General features: G+C 36.7%; 1 protein-coding gene across 2 annotated transcripts; it reads right to left on the reverse strand.

The window, feature by feature from the left end:
- Positions 1–340: 340 nt before the first annotated feature.
- LOC127813665 (probable histidine kinase 1) lies at positions 341–20,851 on the reverse strand. 2 transcript variants are annotated; one of them, XM_052354760.1, is made up of 14 exons: positions 20,590–20,851; positions 20,313–20,401; positions 17,958–18,730; positions 15,416–15,472; positions 14,943–15,170; positions 14,474–14,567; positions 14,181–14,387; positions 13,554–13,684; positions 5,622–5,671; positions 3,926–4,290; positions 3,674–3,777; positions 2,237–3,049; positions 1,572–1,739; positions 341–933 (listed from the first exon to the last, which is right to left on the reverse strand). In XM_052354760.1, exons 3-14 carry the CDS (start codon positions 18,675–18,677, stop codon positions 811–813), a joined length of 3,060 nt encoding a protein of 1,019 aa, XP_052210720.1. In that variant the 5' UTR covers positions 18,678–18,730; positions 20,313–20,401; positions 20,590–20,851; the 3' UTR covers positions 341–810. The 2 variants fall into 2 exon arrangements, with proteins under 2 accessions (XP_052210720.1, XP_052210719.1); XM_052354759.1 differs by having other exon boundaries at positions 20,313–20,851.
- Positions 20,852–22,112: the final 1,261 nt, after the last annotated feature.

Raw genomic sequence — 22,112 nt, forward strand, 5'->3', positions numbered from 1 at the left:
TCTTTGATTTTGTGTGTCCCTAAATCCCAACGGGTGGTTTCCCCTGTGTTGTTGGTTTCTGAAAATCAAAAAGGAGAGGTCTGGCAGCGGGCTTTAAGAGAACAGGTCTCTTATGGAACAATGGTTTAAAGATCAAATGAATTATTTAAGATCAAATGAATTATTTTTGACTGCTCCAGAATAGGGACCAAATGAATTTGCAGAGAACAGAGAAATGGTAAAACATGAAGCTAAGCCAGAAACCAGAAATAAACAGAGAATTGATAGACAGAAAGTTGATCCAGACATCAGAGATCAAAGGGAGGCTCGGATTCCATGTTAGAAGAGACCAAAAAAAACTCAAAACAGTGAATTTTGTATTGCTTTGAATGATTTCCACGGCTTTTGTACAGAGTTATTTATAGGGAAAATAATACAAAGGATAAAGCCTATGCAAAATATAAATGCTATCAAAAGTTAAACTCAAAAAAAAAAATCTTAAAGAGAGATAAACCCTAATTCAAGTTTCATCTGATTCTAATCTTAACACTAACAATAGTTGTGTTTAAGGTAAATGTACAGTCAAGGGCCACCTCTTGTAACTGCATCTCCTGGGGAAACTATGTATTCTCTCTCACATCCTTACATGGAGAACAATTTAACTGTGAATTGCGTAAGCAGTCGTTGGGAAGAAAGAAAGAAATACATCAAAGATGATACTGATATACACAAGTTAAGAGGCTCTGGCTGAGCATAGGAAGATACATTAATCCCTCACAAAACTTTCCTAAGCAACATTTCTAATTTTTACAGAAACATTTACAGGGAATATCATTTAATATATCGTTCAAGGCATTCTTTCAACTTCTGGAAAGTAACAGGTTTTGAAATAAATGAATCCATACCATTTGCATAACACTCATCTGCGCTCTCTGACAATGCATTTGCTGTCATCTGCATTTGTAGAAAGTGGACTTATCAATGGACATGTATATAAATACCAACACACTGCATATTCATGGATTGCAAAAGGTAATGTAACTTTAAATCAAGCACATATAGTTTCGTATGCCACAATTCCATAGCATACGGTCTGTCTAAAATTTACTCATGTTTTTGCTTTTAAATTTCTGTTTCTTGTAGTACAATTAAGAATACTGCATACATATGGCCACAATGCAGATGATTGGCTAATCTTATTCCATTAAATGGGATGTAAAATTTCCATTATAATAGTTAATAGTTAATATTATGGCATTGTTATGATGGCACGATCACTTACTCATTCTATGATATTCAGTTGATATTTTGATTAGTTGAGATGTTCCCTTTGTTAGCTTTTGGGTATTGATGGTATTGATCACAGGTTTACATACTTTGAGACTTACCCTAATGGGGCCCGCAACCTATTAGTGGGTAGTAGTAGGTCACAGCCCCCACATTTGGGCCATGACATTGTCGCTCTGAGCGTGGAACAGTTGAAAAATTCAAACTCTTAGGAAAGACAAAGGTTAAAGCCATCCAAAGTTTGAGGTAGACAACCCACCAAATAGGTTATGTTCTTTGTTAACGTTCAAGGATTGAGAGCTTACAGAAATTATGGGGGTCCTCTTTCTGGACAAGTCATATTCTTGATGCAAATTCTGAGGCATAGTTTGTTCAACTCCAGCTTTCACTGCAGCATCCCAATTACCCGTTTCCTCAAAAGAACGAATCAGTCTTGTAGCTTCAAGGCCATTCATCACTGGCATGCATACATCCTGAATCCAGAAACAGAGTAATCTAAGCTTATTTGCAATTTCCTAGTATTAATTGCAATATAAGAGGGGTCTGTCAATTTAGAAGAAGGAAATCAAAATGTGGTTCGCCTTTGCCTGGCATTTACAGAGGAGAAGCTAACTTTACGTGAAAACTCAACTTTGATCTCTCATAGAATAAGGGGAAGAAGAATGATGATTTTGGGACCCGGAAGAAGGATAAGATGGTCTTAAAAAAAAACAACTATGAACTTAAATAATATGAAATAGACAATGACACAAACATCAGAAGATAGTTGTTAGATTGACGGCAGGATCAGTACTAGACCAATTCCCTGTGAACTTGCAACAACCATCGGGATAAGCTCGCACAATGTGCTGATCCTTCATAGGAATCTAAAAGTCTTCTTGAAAGAAGGGTAAGCATAACAAGTGACTAAAATGACAAATAAAGTAATAACCATAAAAGAAAACACTTTCTTGGGTTCTGCTTAAATTACCATGAGAATGAGATCGTAACTACAGCGCTGAACAGCATGCACGGCTTCAACCCCATTATTCACAACGTCTATGCTATGGCCCAGCCGTTTCATCATTGACTGTGCCACCATCACATTAATCTTGTTATCATCTACCAGAAGGATCCTAGGCTTCAATGTTGACATGGAAATGTCTGAACCACTGCTCGAAGTGCATTGAGAGCTTCTATTAGATCTCTCTTGCATCTCAGTTGCTTCTTGGGTATCAATTGGCTGTTTTATTTGCCCGACTTCCTTGCTTTCTGTTGATCGATGAGTGGAGATCGTAGACAGATTATGGAATTGACCATTTTCTTTATGACGACTCTGTATCTCACTGCCATCTGCTACTTCTCTAGTAGAGTGCGGGGTGTGCTTCATTGAGGATTCGTGTTCAGACAAAATCTTGCTACCATTAACAAGTGAACAGGAATCATCTAACATCATCATCTCCATTGGCGCAATATTGCCAGAGGGAAATGAATAAGAATCTTTTGTCCATCCATTAAGCCTCTGATTAAAAGCAATATTGGTTGACAATAAATTTTGACCCCTGCTTGAACCACTAGAAGAGAAGAGAGAACCCAAAGTGCGTGGTTTGAATTGGAAAAAGCCAGAACTAATATCGTCATCATTAGCACTCGCTAGAGCATCATGATCTGACAGATCTGAGAGTTCATCAGGATCATCTGAATTTTCAAGTGTAGGTGAAACCTTGTATGGTAGTACAAATGTAAAAGTAGATCCATGGTGCTCACGGCTGGAGACAGTGAGATGACCTCCCATTAGCTCAACCTGTTCCATATATGCATAGAAGATAATAAATAAATAAATCATCAGATATTGGCATTTTATGATAAATCATCAGATATTGGCACCAAATGATTTATTACACGTGAACAATGAAGACAAAAATGAGATTAGCATTAGTTATAGACATTTCTAACAGTCAATTCAGTACTATTAATTTGTACTGGCTTTGAAGAAGCAACAGATTCAAAAAACTAAAGCTCCTCTATACAAAAGTTAGATTTTAACATCAAACAGCTTGTAGGATTGAAGAACAGCATAGGAAGTTTGAATCATGTGCAGTGGAATGGCCAATCAGGCATGTAAGAGGTCCAGGGGACAACAATTGTTCAGCTTGAGATCTCACTATCTTTAAAGTTCTACTGGACTTCTTGAGAGGAAAGTAGTTAATCCAGTATAACAAGATGATATAAATTGTACAGATTTTTCAAGAAGACTATATGATTTCAAAAATAAAAAAGAAAAAAAGACATGAAGATGAATATAATGCTTGTGGTCCAAATAAATGAAACGAATACACCTTCAACATCCATTTGACCTTTAAGCCTGAATGCTAAGCAATTAAAGTAAATAGATATGGAAAAACAAATGAAGGTTAAATATGATTACCAGTTGTTTGCAGATTGCTAGGCCTAGTCCAGTCCCACCATACTTCCGTGCTGTGTCTGCACCTACTTGCATGTATTTCTTAAAAAGTGTAGGCAAAGCATTCTCTGTTAAGTCATAAAAAACAAAGAGTGATTATTACATAGAGTAATAAAAAGTTACAGCTACAGAATAACAATTTGGGGATAAATAATTAACAGATGTAATAGATGTTTCAATACATAATTCATTACAAAGTGAGCATGTGAAAGATACCAGGTATTCCAATTCCAGTATCATAAACATCACATCGTAGCCACACTGTTGTTTCACGCGGATATGGGCAGTTCTCTTCAACTCCATCCATGGAAGCTCCATTTCTAACTGGAATTTTTGGTTCATTATCAAGTTTATGATTTTCATAAGGACCTTCCCCGTGTTTTCGTCCATGAAAACCATTTTTATCAGATGAGCCATGAGATGATGATAACTGTTTGTCTTGTTCCCGTACATTTGCTGAATCTGTTGACCTGTCTTCAGTGATCTTCTGACTAGACCCTTCTCCCATTTTTGAGGATGGATCTACTACCATGTACAGTTTTATCCCAACCTTCCCTTCATGGGTAAACTTGATAGCATTGCTGGAGATGATAAGAATTTGTAATTTAGAGTAGAAATCAATGTGTTGGAAGATTATGTAAGAAAGGTGCGGCATAACAGGAAAGCATGTTGCATATTTATTTAGTCGTGGAAATGTTCGTATTCACTAAATTATATGAAGCCATTAATCATTTTCGTAGCCTAATTGAAGTTACATTATCATTATATTTGAGGTCACGTTATCATTATATTTGAAAAAGCTACATTTTCATTGTTACAATTTCCGTGGATAATTTGGTTTTTGGAGGGCTATCACGGTGGTCTGGTTTGAGTTTACCCACTTAGTTAGCTTCAGGGCCAGTGCATCTATGGTCCTTTGGCCAAGCTTTTTTCCTAGCCTTTAACAAAGAGGCTGTGATGGCTGATTGTTTCAGTGTCATCCTTAGTGGAGTGGTATGATCTCTCAGTTTGAGGAGGAATTTTGAGGATTGCAAATTGACACGTTGCTGGCTTTTGTAACAAAGACATCCAAGTTTGAAACCAGCTACTTTCTCAACATAGAGCGCCATAGTTGATTGTAAATCCAGTCCAATGGTTTATATGGTTCCTTAATATTTTATCAACAGATAAACAAGTGCTGCTCAAAGTTGCACAAGGAGAAGTACAAGAAGCAGATACAGAAGCATGAATAAGAATTCAAACATTCTTTCCTTTAAGTTGGAGAAAAAAAAATACAGAGGTTTCCAATTGTGAAGGACGCAACCATCATACTTCCAACAAACAAAATTGAAAACAGGCTAGATATCTCAGCTAGGAAAATGTGTAACTGCCACTTCCCTACCGTGTCAAAAGGAATTTCTAGAGAATTAATTGCAGAAGAGTGCCAAGTTTGCAGCATGGTATTGGACAAGCACAAAGAAGAAAATGCACAAGGCTCTAAATAGTGCAGAGAAGTCATAAAGGGATTAATACATATTGTAAGAACGTAATTATTTACGAAAGTCATGAGTAAAGATTAGACGGTTGTTCTGCAATTTAACTTAGAATTGAAATTCAGGCAATATTAATTGGAAAGCTATGAAACTTGAAAATAGCAACCATAAAGGTATATTTCAATTTTTTTTCTCCATTCAAAATCTATTTTTCACCCAGAAAATCCTAAAGGTAAGAGTAAAACATAAAAAGTACAAATTTTTTCCTCTTTCTACTGAAAAATGTTAGTCTCCTGCTGAACAGAAAACAATGCGGGCACGTCCAAAGGTCAAATGCCATGTAAACTGCAATTTACTTTATGTCGCACATCTACTTTGAACAATGTCACAAAAACATCCATATAATTCCCAAAAGGAGTGTTGAGTTCTTCAGAACACACCTGACCAAGTTGGTGAGAATCTGTCTGATCCTTAGAACATCTCCAATAACCTGAAATGGATGCATGGTAGTCAATTTGCAAATATATTTAAAACTGAATAAACAACAGAACATTTTATGTGTTCAGACAATGTGATAATAAACCAAGCCCAATGTTCTAAACAACAACAATGACAACAATCACAAGTCATAATCCTACTAGGAGAGTTCAGCTACATGGATTCTAGACCAAGCACAATGTTCTAAGGGCTCCTAAAATATAAGGTGCTACAAAATTATCTAAAGTGTTTAAGAATGTCAAGCTAGCAATCTTCAGAAAATATGTTACGGAAATTCATCAGGGTTTTAGAAGGTATGTAACATATGTCTACTTTTGTAATCACATATGATGGACTTCTACTAGATCTGATGTTATCAGCCAAGCATGACACCATATTTGTTGAAAATGCCTTAGCAACTGTTATGACGTTGGAGCAGAATTGAAGATAATCTGGAAATCTCTCTTATAGTTGGCTTTGGGAGAGGAAAAATAGGGAGCAGAAGTAGCTAACTTAATTGATAAAATAGTTAGTTACAGTCCTAATCTTTTGGCTTCTATTATGATTTATTTTTTATTTATCTGTAGTTGAAATTCTTCAGTTAATTAGTTTCTATATTTTAGGAGATTATGGATAAATTCAGTTAAGGTTTGATGTATTTAAACAATCCTAAAGACTCAATAAAACGTATCTGTGATTTGCCTCCATTTGGTGAATTCTCTCTGCTGTGTTTTACTTCTATTTTCTTAGTTATCACCAACAAATTGGTATCAGAGCTATTTTTCTTGCGGGACCTGTGAGCTATTTTTTTAGAGAAACACCATGCAAGCTGAAACTCCTTTTACTGCTATAGCTCCTCCAGTGTTTGATGGTCTAAACTACCAAGTTTGGGCAGTAAGAATAGAAGCTTTTCTTGATGCCAATGACCTCTGGGAAGCTGTTGAGGAGGATTATGATATCCCTCCTTTGCCTGAGAATCCAACTGTAGCTCAACTAAGGAATCACAAAGAAAAGAAGCAGAGAAAGTCAAAGGCCAAGTCTTATTTGTTCTCTGCAGTTTCTCCAGCAATATTCACCAGAATTATGACCCTGAAGACAGCTAAAGAGATCTGGGATTTTCTCAAGAAAGAGTATGAAGGAGATGAGAGGATCAAGGGGATGCAAAAGCTGAATCTAATAAGGGAATTTGAGTTGCAGAAGATGAAGGAATCTGAGACAGTTCAAGAATACTCAGATAAACTTCTGGGAATTGCAAACAAGGTGAGATTGCTGGGAGGTGAATTTTCTGATTCAAGGATAGTGCAGAAGCTGCTTGTGACAGTTCCTGAAAGGTTTGAGACAACAATCTCAGCCTTGGAGAATTCAAAAGACCTGTCAAAAATCACTTTGGCAGAACTTTTGAATGCCTTGCAAGCACGGGAACAAAGAAGGTTTATAAGGCAGGAAGGGTCAATTGAGGGAGCATTGCAGGCTAAGTTGCAGGTTAGTCAAGGTGGTAAAGAAAAAAAGAAATGGAAGAAGGAGGAAGTGGATCGTTCTGACAGCAAGGTAGGAGGTAGTGGCAAGCCAAACTTTTCTCCTTGTGAACATTGCAAAAAGAAGGGCCATCCACCTTACAGATGTTGGAAGAGACCAGATGTTAGGTGCAACAAATGCAAGCAACTGGGACATATTGCTAAGATATGCAAAAGTAAATCTCATCAAGCTACAGAAGCTCAGGTTGCTGATCACCAGGAGGAGCAATTGTTTGCTGCAAATTGCCTTTTAGCCAATTGTTCAAAGGAAATGTGGCTGGTAGACAGTGCCTGCTCCAATCATATGACCAGCAATCTAGAGTTATTTAAGGAGCTTGAAGACGTAGGGGGCATGAAGGTGAAGATAGGCAATGGAGATTACATGGAGGTCAAAGGCAGAGGAACCATTGCATTGGAAACCTCTTCAGGTACTAAGATGATTTCGAATGTTCTTTTTGTGCCTGAAGTTGATCAAAATTTGCTTAGTGTTGGCCAGTTGCTTGAAAAAGGCTTTAAACTGTTGTTTGAGGATAGCATGTGCGTGATTAAGGATGCTAATGGTCAGCAGGTGTTTAGGGTTAGCATGAAAAGTAAATGCTTTCCTTTAGACCTGAAGAAAAATGAACAAACAGCTCATGTTATTGATAATGCAACTGAACTATGGCATAAAAGATTAGGCCATTGCAATCAGGTTGTTTTGCAGGATCTCAGGAAAAGGAATATGGTGCAAGGATTACCTCTATTGGAAGATCTTAAATCAGTTTGTAAAGCCTGCCAGTTTGGGAAGCAAACTAGGCTGCCTTTTACTCAAACAGTTTGGAGAGCGACTCAAAAGCTGCAGTTGGTTCATACTGACCTTAGTGGACCAAAGTCAGAGTCATCTTTGAAGGGAAGTCGCTATTATATTGCATTTATAGATGATCTAACTAGAATGTGTTGGATCTATTTCTTGAGATTCAAAACTGAAGTTGCAGGAGTATTTTGGAGATTCAAGGCATGGATTGAGAATCAAAGTGGCTGCAAGATTCAGGTTATTAGATCAGATAATGGGACGGAGTACACCTCGGAACAGTTTACCAAATTCTGTGAAGAGGCTGGAATTGAGCACCAATTTTCAACTCCCTACACTCCACAACAAAATGGAGTGAGTGAAAGGAAGAATAGGACTATTATGGAGATGTCTCGCTGCATGCTTCATGAGAAAGATCTTCCCAAGAAGTTTTGGGCTGAAGCAGCTAACACAGCTGTATTTTTACAAAATAGATTGCCTACAAAATCAGTGCAAGGGAAAACACCTTTTGAAGCATGGTATGGTTACAAACCTCTTGTAAAGAACTTAAAGGTGTTTGGTTGTATTTGTTATACTCTTGTGCCACAGGTAAAAAGAGACAAGTTAGATAAGAGAGCTGATCCGGGCATCTTTATAGGCTATAGCAATTTCTCTAAAGCCTATAGAGTGTTTCAGCCATAGTCTGGAAAAATTGTGATCAGCCGAGATGTCCATTTTGCAGAAGAGGAAAAGTGGCATTGGGAGGATAAAAAAGGCACATCAGTAGTTGTCTCGCCATCATTTGCAGCTCCACCATTAGTTGAGGATGAGACCGTTGATGATTTGCCAATCAGAGGTACAAGATTGCTATCTGATGTATATCAGAGATGCAATCTTTCTATGGTGGAACCTGGATATTACAATGAAGCAGCAACAGATCCCAATTGGATAGAAGCAATGCAGGAGGAGTTGAAGATGATTGAGAAGAATCAGACCTGGGACTTGGTTAACAGACCACAGCACAAGAAAGTAATAGGAGTGAAGTGGGTGTTCAAAACAAAACTGAATGCTGATGGTTCTATCAACAAACACAAGGCAAGGTTAGTGGTTAAGGGCTATGCACAGGTGTATGGAGTAGATTTCTCAGACACTTTTGCACCTGTTGCACGCCTAGATACCATTAGATTAATTCTTGAAATAGCAGCTCAGAAAGGGTGGACTGTATTTCAACTTGATGTCAAGTCAGCCTTTCTCAATGGCTACTTGGAAGAGGAGATTTTTGTGGAACAACCAGAAGGGTTTGTTGTTCAAGGGCAAGAAGACAAGGTTTATTTGTTGAAAAAAGCTTTTTATGGGTTAAAACAGGCTCCTAGGGCCTGGTATAGCAGGATAGATGAGCATTTGCAGAATCTTGGCTTCATGAGGAGCTTAAGTGAATCAACCTTGTACATCAAGCACTCACATGCTGATATATTGATTGTGTCTTTGTATGTAGACGATCTCTTGGTGACAGGGAGTAATGTTAAGCAAGTTGATCAATTTAAGCAAGAAATGCTGAAAGTTTTTGAAATGACAGACCTTGGAGCTTGTTGGAATTTTAGAGACATTGGTAGCTATCAAGTTAACGAACAAAAGCTGAAAAAAAACATGAATGTGAAAGGTTGTAATCTCGTTTTTTATTATTCATATCATCATGCCTTTAAATAGGCAATACATGTCAATTGAATAACAAGAAAATAAGATTTATTGTTGGATTTAAATTTAAAAAACGAAATTATCTTAACCCACTAAATCAGTAAACAGAATTTTGACCCAATCAATCCACTAAATCAGTAAACAGATTTTTGACCCAATCAACCCACTAAATCAGCAATTTTGAATCAATATTCAACATTCCTCCTTGATTCAAAGTTGCAAAACTTCAACTTTGTATGGAGCACTTCTCTCCAAATTTCTTCCCAATTGTAAAGCACTTCTCTTCACTTCTTGATGCACTTCTCATCACAATCAATACTTTGATGCACTTCTCATCACAATCAATACTTCCTTCAAATGTTAAAAAAAAAAAAAAACAATTCAATTTCTTGGAGCACTTCTCTCCAAAAAATTCTTCTTGGTGCACTTCTTACCAACTAAAAGAGCGTTTCCTCTTCAATTGCCCCTTCAATCGCCTTCACTGTACTTGCTTGTTCTTTCAAGTTAAATCTGCAATCTTTTTTCAAATGCCCAAATCTTTTACACTGGAAGCATTGAGGCTTCCCCTTGTGCCAACAATCTTTCTCTTCATGACCAAGTTTTTTGCAATGGTCACATTCTGGAATTTTTCCTTTCTTCTTTGACGATGAACTCTTGGCAAGATAAGCTCCTTCCACCGTCTTTTCACTTTCTTCATTTCTCATAATCCTTCTTTGCTCCTGAGCTTGCAAGGCTCCGATTAATTCTGCCAATGTAATTTGGCTAATATCCCTTGAATCTTCAAGGGAGGAGATTTTTGCCTCAAACCTCTCAGGTAGACTTATCAAGACTTTCTCTACGATCCTGCTGTCAGGTAGCTCTTCTCCCATAAGTCTGATTTTATTTACCACCGTCATTAGTTTTTCAGAGAACTCTTGGATTGTATCCTTTTCATTCATTCTAAGGATCTCAAAATTTCTTTTGAGATTCAACACTTGTATTCTCTTCGTTCTAGCATTCCCTTGATATAGCTCTTTCAATATATCCCATGCTTCCTTAGCCGTTTCACACGCCATGATTCTTGAGAAAATTGATTCGGAGACAGCAGCGTGTATTTGAGATAAAGCCCTCGGTGCTTTAGCTTCTGCTTCTTCATGAGCTCTGATTTGATTGAGCGTAGGATTGTTGCCAAGCGGAGGTATCTCCCTTTCACTTTCGACCCACTGCCATAAACTAAGACCTCTCAAATGAGCTTTCATTTTGACAGCCCATACTTGATAATTTTCTCCATCAAAAACTGGTGGTGAAAGAGATGACGTGTTGGTGGAAGCCATAGAAATAAGAAGGCGTTGATGGGTTCTCTCTCACAGACCCCTTAAGATCATTGAATGCTCTGATACCACTGTTGGAATTTTAGAGACATTGGTAGCTATCAAGTTAACGAACAAAAGCTGAAAAAAAACATGAATGTGAAAGGTTGTAATCTCGTTTTTTATTATTCATATCATCATGCCTTTAAATAGGCAATACATGTCAATTGAATAACAAGAAAATAAGATTTATTGTTGGATTTAAATTTAAAAAACGAAATTATCTTAACCCACTAAATCAGTAAACAGAATTTTGACCCAATCAATCCACTAAATCAGTAAACAGATTTTTGACCCAATCAACCCACTAAATCAGCAATTTTGAATCAATATTCAACAGAGCTATGGCTTACTTTCTGGGAATGGAGATAAAGCAAGATCAACAAGGAATCTTCATATGTCAGAAGAGGTATGCAAAGGAAATACTAAGAAGGTTTTATATGGAAGAATGCAAAGCAATCGCCACTCCGATGAATCAAAAGGAAAAGCTAAGTAAGGATGATGGTGCTGAGAAGGCTGAAGAAGGAATCTACAGAAGTCTTATTGGTTGTCTCATGTATTTGACTGCAACAAGACCTGACATCCTTCATGCTGTAAGTGTCCTTTCAAGGTTCTTACATTGTGCTAGTGTAAAGCATTACAAGGCTGCAAAAAGAGTCCTCAGATACATTAAGGGAACTCTTGATTATGGTGTTCAGTTTAAACCTAATCAGGTGTTCAAATTGGAAGGTTATTCTGATTCAGATTGGGGAGGATCTTTAGATGATATGAAAAGCACCTCAGGGTACTGTTTTACTTTGGGATCTGGAGTGTTCTCTTGGAGTTCAAAGAAGCAAGAAGTTGTAGCCCAATCAACTGCAGAAGCAGAATTTATAGCAGCAACTGCAGCTGTGAATCAAGCTCTTTGGCTGAGGAAAATTCTATTTGATCTATGTTTGGTGCAACAAAAAAGTACACCAATTTATGTGGACAACCAAGCAGCTATAGCTATCTCCAACAATCCAGTTTTCCATGGCAAAACTAAGCATTTCAACATCAAATTGTATTTTCTCAGAGAAGTGCAACAGAATGGTGATGTTAAGCTTCTGTATTGCAAAACAGAAGACCAGTTGGCTGACATATTTACAAAGGCTTTACCTAAACCCAAGTTTGAACAACTGAGATTGGATTTAGGAATGTGTCCAGCAGCTGATGCAAGGAGGAGTGTTGAAAATGCCTCAGCAATTGTTATGACGTTGGAGCAGAATTGAAGATAATCTGGAAATCTCTCTTATAGTTGGCTTTGGGAGAGGAAAAATAGGGAGCAGAAGTAGCTAACTTAATTGATAAAATAGTTAGTTACAGTCCTAATCTTTTGGCTTCTATTATGATTTATTTTTTATTTATCTGTAGTTGAAATTCTTCAGTTAATTAGTTCCTATATTTTAGGAGATTATGGATAAATTCAGTTAAGGTTTGATGTATTTAAACAATCCTAAAGACTCAATAAAACGTATCTGTGATTTGCCTCCATTTGGTGAATTCTCTCTGCTGTGTTTTACTTCTATTTTCTTAGTTATCACCAACAATATTTATCATGATTTAAGCACCAAGAAGGATGTTTCTTTTTTAACTACTATGCTTCCATGCAAGTGACTGAATGCACATATTTTTTGCCTCCAGCAGTGGTACTGTGCAATGGAGCATGCACTCTTACAAATCAGAGAAGAATGCATCACGAGGGTGCTTAAGCCCCAAGCCCCAATTTGCCGTCTAGAATATGATGTAGGTCCATTTGGAGCCTTACATAATTGCGTCCATAGTTTTGAACAATTCTATTTTTTTTTCTTCAATCTATACCATTCCAATTTTATCAAAGGAACATGAGTTCACTTATTTTCTTTCTAATTTAGAAGTCTGTTTCAAAAATCTATGGAAACTCCTGCATAACTGAGCAACTCTTCTATCTGATTAGAGATCTATTCAGCAAAGTTCTTCAGCTTAAAAGAGCCTTACTGGGAATGTCTGATGTAACACATTGTGTAATGTCAAAGGGTTTGTGAGAGTGATCCCTAGTGGGAGAGGAAAGTTTTTGCTGAGGTGAGTATGCTTTCTATGAGAAAAATTAGCAGGCAGTAAATTGAAATCATTAAGCATATAGAATGTAGGAAATGTAATTAACAGCTAAAAGAATCATGGGCAAATTAACAGTTCTAGCATTTTCTTTAAATGTTCTACAATAGGGGAAAAATTACAATTTTGTTTTAATGTGGTGCAATTGATTGTATATTATGGATAGTTTCAATATCACCAGCTGTAAGTTGAACAGTAAGTTGGCTGATTGTGATGATGTAAATGAAAAGTAGATAAAAATATCAGCATAGTAGCATAATAAGGAACATCCAGTATCTGCTTGAAGGACACATTAAAAAAAAGGAGATAGGTAAGATTATTAACCAGGTTGAACATGTAACTGTATATCGAGAGAAGAAAAATAGCAGGCAATTCAGCATGCTCTGTGCATTAAGACCGTGACAGGGATCATATAACTTGTTAAAGCAAGGTAACAGTGTGTCGTAGAGCTCTCACCTCCACAGGGACATCATCTGCTACATAACCTTCTAAGGTCAGTATCTTCTGCAATGATGCTGCAGCAGTCTGGAGTACATGCCTTACTACTTCTCTCGGCCTGAATTTTGTAGCTTCCAACTTCATAACTCCTAAAGCAAGAGGCAAAAGGGGGACAGACATTAGAAAATCCCCATGAATCAAAATACTCGGAGAATCAGCTTGTTTGTATTTCCTGCTCTTCATGCTCAATTATGAAAGCATGAACAAGGACTAGAACTGTAGAACATAGCAGAGATGGCTCTACAATTGGATACTAAACTATATTGTATAATCAATATGCCTGCATCAGGTAGACTGAAGCCAGCAAGTCTCCCACTTCCTCGTATGCAATCCCCTCTTTGATGCAAGAGAGATATACCAACGCATGGAATTATACAAGATGTAGAAAATGGATGGAATAGAGCAAGGAGTCACATACAATTGAGGGAACAAAGAACAAATAGATGAAAATGTGGCCTGAAACTAAGACCACTTAGAACCTCATCTCCTTGCATGTTGTGTCATCAATTGTCCAACCGTGGATCGTGAAATAATACAAACAAAGATAAGCACATTTAGACGTAAGGAATGGAAGAAACTTCAAACCTGACTCCACTTTGGAAAGGTCAAGGATGTCATTTATAAGTTGAAGGACCAAATCCCCTGAAGACAACATGACTTTTAATAGCTGCCGTTGCTCCTTGTCAAGGTTTGTGGTGGCGAGAATCTCAGCCATGCTTACAACTCCTGAAAGTGGAGATCGAATCTCATGGGACATTGTTGCCAGCATTTGTTTTGCTCGCATTGTTTCCTCTGGAAGAAGAATGAACTGGTAAAAACTGAGTACTTTTCTTCTATAGATGTTTGAACACCACCAAGAACTACTCTAAGGGATAAACCTGTTATATGAATGGTTTTGTTCAGTTCTGTCTCCTTGGCTTTTTGTACAGCTATTTCCTCTCGAAGTTTTGCCATCTTTTCCCTCTTTCTTACCTGTTATGTAATCATGAAAGAATTATATCCTTTCTTGTGACATTGCTTATAAAAGAAAAAATGATTACTGACACCAAATTCTGAAACAAGATAGAATTACAGAAGGACGCAGATAACACATACACACAAAAATTCAAGATTATCTAATCCATCACTTAAGGACGGATATATTTCATGATCAACTACTTCTCCAACTTGAATCTAAAAAAGTTGATTCGTCAAGCCTTCCTTATCTGGTTTGGTAAAAGTAGCCATTAAATTAAAATCTCAGCAGAAAAACTAATAAGATTTGCTCTACCAAAGAGTAGGTGCTGAATTTAATGTAGAAGACCAGAAGGGCAACTGCACATATCTGAATATTTTAAACAAGCTCACCTGGTCAGTTACATCCATTCCCATGTAATTCACACCAATGGTTTCTCCAGCTTTACTGAAGACAGGTTCAACATAAATCAAAAATGTCTTTGACCCAAATAGTTCTGTCTCAAAAGTAATTTCCCTCTTTGCAGGTAATCCTCGTTCCAGAACTTCTCTTTTGAAGTCTTGGGATTCCTTAACACCAGCACCACTGAATATCTCCACATCCGTTTTTCCTATAATGTCCTGAAAATTCAGTGAATTTGAGGAATGCCAGTGCCAGATTTTGCAGAAGTTCTTTAAAAGACGAAGGGAATATAAAAGTAAACAAATCAGTAATGAAGGAGAGAGAGAGAGAGAGAACTGCCCCATCTAGTTATAATGCCATCATGTTTCAAAAAACATTGAATAAAGGGCTCAAGTTGCAGGGGAAAATGGAATCTCACAACAATCATCAAACTTGTAATGGGAATTTAAATGCATGCTGTTACCTCCTCTTGCAAACTTGGGAAATGATTATAGATGAATCGGTAGCGCAACTCTTTATCCTGAAATAGAAAATATGAATTATGAGATATCAGGAAAATTATTGCAAGGAGTATCTCTACAAGAAAATATATCGTAGTTCATCCCTGAAACTGCAATACTAAATATCATTTCCATACCAAGTTGAATCTATAATATCTGATGTATCACGAAAATGACTTGTCCAAAAACTAGGCACGTTTCCCATTGTGAATGCTTTTAAAGGATTCAGCAATAAAGGTTTGTGGTGATCCTAAGTTCTAGCTCTGTTATACCTTCTTAATAATTTCAGAAACTATGGTTAATTTTAAGAGTGAAGGGGCACAGCTTGGTGTTACAAGGAATGCAGAATTTGAAGTGTCCAGATGCCAATAAAAGCAAACCAATGGTTTTAGGAAAAGACATAGACGAAACAGGATTTCAATTAGCAAACTAATTAGAATCATTGCTTGAAGACAATTTACTTATCATTAGATCATTCTAGACCATAGTGGTGCATGAAAAATTACGTGTCATGTACAAAACTAGAAGTGTGCATACCAATCTATAACAGTTATAGCTTACTGATCATAGTAAGTGATGTTGTTTAGTTGAAGCATCAAACGGTGTTGTTTGGTCTAGGGGATAGGATGGCCACGTGTGGCAACCGCAAGCTGCCTTGTGGCACCTGCAGGATGGCCACATGTGGCAACCATCCCCTTTGTCCATCAAGCGCCCAGTTGCCTTTTCCGTTGGAATATTGATCGTGTTGCATGATCAAATCTCGGCCATTCATCTTACCTTTATGAGGCTCCATCTAAGCCGTTCAGAATTGCTATTTATCTCTCACATCGGGATTTGAAGCGTCAAAAGAAGAAGAGGAAAAAAAGGGGGAAAAGGGTGAGGGTTTCTTGATCGGCCAAGGGTTTTTTTTTTTTTTTGGGGGGGGGGGGGGGGGGGGGTCCCTTCGTTTGCTCTATAAATGCTCTGTATATGTTTTTTTCTTTGTTCTCTAGTTCTATAGAATTTAGCCTCTAATCTGTATTTGTGATTATTGGGTCAAAAAGGGGGGGGGGGGGGGGTCCCTTCGTTTGCTCTATAAATGCTCTGTATAGGTTTTTTTCTTTGTTCTCTAGTTCTATAGAATTTAGCCTCTAATCTGTATTTGTGATTATTGGGGCATTTTTGATAGAGAACCATTGATGTACAGAGAGTGATTGTGAGTTGTTTGAGGGTGTATTCTCCATTTTCATGCATAGTGCAATGAGCTCTTCTCATTGGAATTCAACGTGGGCATAGCCCTAATTTGGGGTGAACCATAGTAAATCCTTGCCTCTTCTCTTTCCTTTATTCTTTTGGTTTATGTTTATATTCCGTGTGTGTTTGTGTATGCTTACGACCTTGAAGGTATGTTTCAAATATTGTGATTGAACTTGTTCTGGTTTTTCCCTGGAGTCTTCTGCTATTCGTAACAGTAAGCATCCACAGCCGGCTTAAGGACTAAGGAGTAACCTCACCAAATACATTATTATATAAAGACAATGTCTTACCAATTATCTGTTAGTTGATGGTTAAGCCAGTGTCCATATGCTTTAAGTACAAATAACTCAAGATTGCTAGAAGCAATTGGGTATTTAAACTGAATGTGACATCATGACAAGTTTTAACTCCAGAGTGTGCTCAAAGAAATTAAAGGCCGCATGATCTATGTGTTTCTGCAGAATCACATCGGTGCTGCCGAGTGACTCCTGGACAGTGATTCACCAACCAACTAGTACGTACTGGAAAATGTTAATTGGCATTAGAAACCCAGTAGCAAGCAATGATCTGCTATACAGTAAGAACAGTTGGGGAAGGTGGATAATTTATGGCTTTACAACTTCAGTGTTGCAACCATTCAAGAAGTTATAGCTGTCATTGCTAGTATGAATATGCGTATATGAAGCAAATAGTAAAACTGCACGAGTTACTTGAAGAACAGTCACTAGTTTTGAAGAATATAAAGCAACCATATTTATGCTATAGAATTGATTATTCACAGGGACATAACAAACTCATTCCAGGGAAAAAGGTACTTGAATATGTGGCCTTGGTGGCATTTGATGGAAAATACAACATTTGAAGCAAATAACTTTACTAGCTATGATGTAGATTATTAACAACTTGGTTTTCTGTAGTCTTTGTATGATCAGCATCAATCCCTTGAGGAATCCATTCAACAGTGAAATGACCTACTGAAACAGCATAGGAAGACTTGAATGATTAGAGGGTTTTTTTTTTTTTTTTTTGTTTACTTCTTTTATTAAAACCCATTTCTTTTGTGATCAGCTTCCAAATCCACATTCCTTTTCAAAAAGTCAAATCATCTTATTATCAATAAGGTTAATCATTAGAGCCACCAGAAAGAAGAAAGAGAAGTAAAAGGGACAAGGAATAGGAAATCAGTTGAGAAACTTCGTATATCAATAATCATAGGACCAACAAATAGCATTGTCACAAAGCAACAAACTAATCATCTAAAATGATCACCTGATGGCCTATGACAATTGGTGCAGTCTGAAGAATAAAATGTAAGAAATTATCGGCTCTTTTCAAAATCTGGGAGAGTTCTTCCACTGGTGAGGACTGCTTTTCTAAATTTTTTATGCTCTCCTGCATTTTCTCCATGAGTATCTGCTCCCGCTGGATGCTAGCCTCCAACAATTTCTCTAAATGCATGGCCCGCTGCTTCCAGTATACAACAGTATCATACTCGGCATCTATCTCTAGTCCTTTGTTTTGAACAGCCATATCATTTCTCCTCCGAGGAACCTTAGGCCAAATGTCATAAACATCATCCAATATAGAAACTGGGCGTTTATCACCACCATAGCTTTCTTCCTCAAAACGATGTTGCTCCAAAATCTCCAACTGCTTGAGCTCAAATTCCAGCCTTTGTTTGGTAAGGCTGTCAAGCTCTTCTCTGAGAAGTCGTACAGCATTTGCCTGCTTATACTCCCAGTTTTTCACAAGATATGCCAACTGAGAAGACCCCTTTTCACTGTAATTAGTTAGCTCTAACAGACGCTTAAAATCAACGATTTTAGGCTCCTCAATGATTGTAACCTCCTCCAACATATCCTGATGATATGCTCCAGGCCTTTCTATATTGAATTGCTTCCCAGCTTCATTCATATCTTCAGGCCACATTGAAGAGACAACTTCAATGTCCATTTCTTCTACATTTTCAGTTTCCATTTCGCAAACCATTGATGTTATAATGTAGGTTGATACCAGAATGTCATTAAAGTATGCTTGCTTGCCTGTATAAATGCATAAACAGCAAGTTCAGGCTATGACCAGAGTTCCTAAGAACAGAATTAACAGATAAACAGGCAAGAAAGCATATTAAAACACTGCAACAGAGGGTATTTGGAAAAGGTGAAGTTCCAAATCCGATTGAACATGCATCACAAAGAGGCATAATTGTTTTAATAACAGGACTAGGTAATAAGGTGGTGCAAAATAAACAAATTGCAATATGAGGCAAACAGGAAAATTAGCCATACAAATGGAAGACTGATGATACTTAATAGTAGATAGCTACAAGTATGTAAAAAAACAATGTAAAAACAATCAATCAATAGTCTTTAAACACAAAATGAGCAAGAAACACATATCTGTAATTTACTTGAGTTCCTTAAATACTCCTTGAAAACAATATAAAAGAAAAGTATCTGAAAAGACAAGTCAACCAGATTACCCAATTTAGTTTTGGTTATTTTGGTTTCTTCCCAACCTTTTTTCCTTTTCTTTTTTTTTTTTTTCTTTTCCCTTAGACAAACCTCAATCTAAATAATACAAGAATCAATTGATTTCAACTGTTGACCCACAAAATGAGAATTCCTACAAATAAATTCTTACTTTGGGAATTCCTACAAATAAATGTAAGAATTCCTACAAATTAATGTTCCAAAGTAAGAACATAACGTTGGGAATCAATCTAAAGTTTGGGAATCAATCTGAAGTTATTCTTACTTTGGGAATCAATCTAAAGTTTTTCTGTAAGAATTCCTACAAATAAATGTTCCAAACTAAGAACATAACCTTCTTAATTTGGGAATTCCTTAATGTCAATGGATACAATTTTGTAAAGCTGTGTCCTTTCTACTCCAAAAGCTCCAGAAACTTTTTTTTAATTTTAATCCTACTAATTATCAGAGGAATTTTTTTTTTTTTTGGGTATGTTGATGAGAACCCACAATATGTATGCCATATAAAAGGCTGTTATACATGGATTGGCAGCAAGGTGATCGACCCTGAGAGCCACCTACTTGGCCCCAATGTGTAAGAAGGCAAAAGATCTCTTCCTTGGATTAACCCCACAAACTTATTACAACTTATGCCTCTTCTAGCTTAACCCCATTGCAGAAAGTACAGCCACAACTAAATTAAGAATTTGGCTCATCCAAGTTCAAGTTTGAAAGTTTAATAGCTAGCACTTTAGGTGTGTGTTAATTGAAAATGATATGCTCGTCAAAACGATCACAATCAACTGAAATTGGACCTCGTATGTCATCCACATCGAAACGCTATGAAATGTACAACATTCTTGCATTATTGAAACACTCTATGAGGAAGAAATTTGCTCCCCTGCGTCAGATACAGGGAGCAAAGAAAAAGAAATACTAAAATCAATGAGTTTTGGGGATGTCCAGAACCAGAAACTTGATGACTAAAGAAACAAAAGAGATACTGAGACCAAAACCGAATTGTCTGCAGTGAAATAGAAATTTACGAACCCAAAAACTCAAATTGCGGAAATGGTTCCCGATGGCGAATTACGAATGCATTGTTGGAGCAGAATTGTGAAAATAGAAATTTAAAAGGCGGAAAAAGACTAACCTTTGTGATCCCAGAACTCTTCAAGACTACTCTGCTCCAAAGAGGATGAATTAGGTGCGGCTAAGCCTCTTGCTTTTTCCACTGTAGATCTGAAAGAATCTCGTGGGGAAGTGGTCGGTCAATCAAAAAAAAAAACTACCAAGTTTTTGGAACTATACATGTATCAACAGAGAGAGAGAGAGAGAGAGAGAGAGAGGAGTGCATGTGAGGAGAAAGAAAAGGGAGGGGAGGGGAGATAAGGAGAAGGTTAAGGAGGCATGTGGGTCAAAAATATTACTGTAATGCTGCTTCTGCGTGTTGTTTTCATCAGAAGCTTTTGTTTATATAAATATGTGTGTGCGCGCTTGCGCCTCTGAGTCTGAAACTCTTCTTTCGACTCTCCTCTCTTTGTTTGGTTCTTCCAGGTTTCCTATGGCTATCTTGCAATTGCACAAATCCATTCATAGATCCATCATATGTTTGATGTTTCCTTCCCACCCAATCTCTCTCTCTCTCTCTCTCTCTCTCTCTCTCAGATTGAATATTATTATTATAATCGAATTGAATTGAGCTGTTATATGCATGAACAAACTGCACTGGTATCTACGAATGAATCATTTGTAGAGAGAGAGAGAGAGAGAGAGAGAGCAATCAAAGCATATTTAAATGGGTTCCTGCCCGCCCTTTCCGAGGTGACGTATTTGTCCGCGCGTTGCCGCCACCCCTCGCCCCTTCTTCTCTCTCTCACTGGATAGAGTGTTTTTAACGGTAAAAAAATATAGGAATTACATTTAATTTTGAAATTTATTGGTGATATTTTATATATAAAATATATATTATATTAATATAAATATATAAAATATCAATACACGTAACAAAACACCAAAGTTGACTGTTTAGATAGTATTTTCAAACAAATATTAGAGAAAATATTTTTTTTTAATTCTCCTCACATGGCTAAACAAGTTATTGTCTTTTTTTTTTAAATAATATAAAGTATTTGAACATTCGAGTTAACTAATCTTAAGAGTCCATGCAACTTTATCTCATGACAAAGAGACTCTTATCACCGTCATAACGAACATATAATGTTTATACAGACTCCACTATATAACTTGATAAATAAAATATTATATCAGTCATATAAAATACATAAAATTACACACATCTCACCAGCCATGATTTAGTTAAAAAATATCTTTAACATGTGATTAATAATTTTTTTTAATTAGTGATTAATAAAATTGGTAACTAACTTCTACAACCAACTTTAAGAGGGTGCCTATGGAATGTCAAAGTGATTAAGAGCACTGGAAGACAAAAATTTACAGAAGATGTGTGGTAAGAAAGATGTGACGTGGCCTTTTGTGATAGGTTGACAACCTTAATTAACAAGAGGTGTATATGTTTAATAAGGGTAAAAATGGGTGATTAATTATTTAATATGGAAAACATCATATATAAGAATTTTTAGGAGTTGTGTGCTCCCATCATGTTTGGTGGACTTCTTTTTATAAAATCTCTTTCACAAAGGAGATTGGATTAATATATTTTTTAAAATAATTAGGATTTAGGTCAACATTGTTAAGAACAAAACATAGATAATTATTATCGCTTCTAATTTTTGTTTATAATTTTTTTTTAAAAAAAAACTGGAATTACAATCAAATGAGCTCTTAAACATTTATTTTGATGTTACAAAATTTTGTTAATATTTTTGTTAAGATATAACAATAATTTTTTTGTGTGTGAGAGAGTATCTCGATTAAGGTGGTCTATAAGTGATCTTAGAGTTTGCGGAAGACCTGTAGTGAAATAGGC

The sequence above is a fragment of the Diospyros lotus genome, chromosome 11, assembly GCF_014633365.1.
Source record: "Diospyros lotus cultivar Yz01 chromosome 11, ASM1463336v1, whole genome shotgun sequence".
Taxonomy (NCBI): domain Eukaryota; kingdom Viridiplantae; phylum Streptophyta; class Magnoliopsida; order Ericales; family Ebenaceae; genus Diospyros; species Diospyros lotus.